General features: G+C 69.2%; 1 protein-coding gene across 1 annotated transcript; it reads right to left on the bottom strand.

Annotated features, from left to right (window-relative positions):
• Positions 1 to 1,134: 1,134 nt before the first annotated feature.
• LOC112900534 (basic salivary proline-rich protein 3-like) lies at positions 1,135 to 1,665 on the bottom strand. The gene has a single exon (XM_025969389.1). The coding sequence runs from the start codon at positions 1,663 to 1,665 to the stop codon at positions 1,135 to 1,137; it is 531 nt and encodes a 176-aa protein (XP_025825174.1).
• Positions 1,666 to 1,991: the final 326 nt, after the last annotated feature.

Here is a 1,991-nt window from a genome sequence, read left to right as displayed (position 1 = left end):
CGGCCGGTGCTGGCTCGCTGCTCTGCTAGGAGCCCCTCCACCTTGGACTCCCTCTCCTGGAGCGCCGCCTCGCGCTCCTGGATCCTCCGGTTCCCGGCTGCCAGTTCCTCCTCCATGGCCTCTTCCCGTTTCTGGAGCTCCTAGAGCCGGACCACCTCCTCTGCTTCGCGGGCAGCCAGCAATTCTTCTTTCTTTGCCACAGCCGCCGCCAAATCTGCGAGGTCGGCCTTTTCCGCCTCGACCGCTGCTGACGCCTTCCTGGCCTCAGCCGCCAGTTCTCGGGCGACCCGCTCCCTGTCTGCTACCGCCTCCTTCAACTCCTCCACGGCCTTCAGCCCCTCAAGGGCTGCCACTTCCCGCCGCACGGCCGCCTTCTCCCGCTGAAGCGCCGCCGCCTCCCGGACGCGTGCCTGCTCCAGCTCCTCCCGCAGGAGCTCGCGCCCCGCCACTAGCTCGGCACGCTCCTCGGCATAGCGGGCGGAGACGGCGTTGATACGGTCTCCTAGGCAGACCTCCCAGTTGGAGAGCTGGTGGCGCTCTGCCTCCAGCTTCTCCCACTCCCGGCTAATGCCAGCCTCTAGCTCCTCCAGGGCTTGCTGGCATTTAACTATGATCCAGGGGAGGGGGATCTCCGCTGCGCTTGGGAGGAGGCGCCTTCCCAGCACCTCCTCCGGCTCCTCCTCCTCCGCTGGTGCGGCGGCGCAACTGGCGACATCAGCAACTTCCAGTGCCGCCGCCTCCGGTGCCGCCACCTCCGGCGCCGCCGCCTCCGGTGCCGCCGCCCCCGGTGCTGCTGCCTCCGTCGCCGGCGGAGAGGCCTCCGACGAGGGTACGGCCTCAATGCCTGGAGCTGCTGCTGGCGCCTCCGTCGCTGCAGCGGGTCGGTTCGCCTCCTCCTGGGGGACGGCTTCGGGTTGTGGCGGTGAGGCGGCCTCTGGCTCCGGGCCCACGGGTCCGGTGGTTTCTGGAGCTGTCTCAGGCGGGGGCCCTGCTGGGGTCGGCGCCGGGCCTCCCGGCGCTGGCTGGGGGCCAGCTCCCCCAGTTGGTGTGTCTAGGGATTGCGGCCTGCCGAATCACCTGTATGGTTAAGGACCAGAAGCCAAGAGAGATAGTGAAAAACTCTGGGGAGGATGCTTACGCGTAGTCGTACCACTCCCACCTGCACCGTGCCGCTCGGGGGAGTTTCCTCCCTGTCGAGGACCCCCCGGACCCTTGGTGGGGGTCCCCGCCCATCGAAGCTTCTGGTGGTGGCGATGGGGACTGTGGCTTGGCCACGGGCGGTGGTGGTGGCATTGCCGGGCGCTGTTCTGGTGGTGGAGGTGGGGGAGTCTGTTGTCTCGGTAGCGGCCGGTGTTGTGGTGGAGGCGGTGCAGCTCCGCTCTGCTCCTCCGCCCCCGCGGTCTTCTGGCGTTTGGGCGCCGGCTCCTCGACCAAGGAGCCATCGCCTCGCTGGAGCCTCCGAGATTTGCTCCCTCCGGCTTGGCTGCTCTGAGCGGGTGTTGGCCCCTGGGCCTCGCCGCGTCCTTCTGCCGGGGCAGCACCCGCGTTGCCCTTCTGCCGGTGCTCTAGCACCGGCACCTTCTCCTTTCCTTTCCCGCTGGGGGCCAGACCTCTGAGTCCTGGCCCCCTGGGACCATCGTCGGTGTGTTGCTGGCGGTCCGGCATGGCGCCAGGGATCTGGAGCCCGCGGTTGGGGTCGCCCCCCAGCTGCCGGACCGCCAGGCCGCCCTCGTCCAGGGTCGGCATCGACACCAGGACCGACGACCGCAGTGCCTGGTCCTCGCACAGGGCCTTCACCCCATTCAGGAGGACCAGGGACTCGGGGGTGAACACCTCGCCGGTCATCGCCCGGACCGCCGCCTCCAGCTTCGCCCTGGTGAAGTCGCCGCCGGGTCCGTGCGCGATCCTGCAGCAGTCATTTAGCCCCGTGTACACGTAGGCCATCCGGGACCGCTGCTGCAGGGGGGCGATTCGCCGCTTCAGGAAGTCGC

Source organism: Panicum hallii, chromosome 7 (genome assembly GCF_002211085.1).
Source record: "Panicum hallii strain FIL2 chromosome 7, PHallii_v3.1, whole genome shotgun sequence".
Lineage (NCBI taxonomy): Eukaryota > Viridiplantae > Streptophyta > Magnoliopsida > Poales > Poaceae > Panicum > Panicum hallii.
The sequence above is the reverse complement of the archived record's forward strand: the minus strand, read 5'-3'. Positions and strand labels throughout refer to the sequence as shown.

Bases quoted from the DNA above. Each gene is read 5' to 3' on its own strand.
- LOC112900534 (XM_025969389.1), bottom strand. From the start codon at position 1,665: ATGCCGGACCGCCAGCAACACACCGACGATGGTCCCAGGGGGCCAGGA.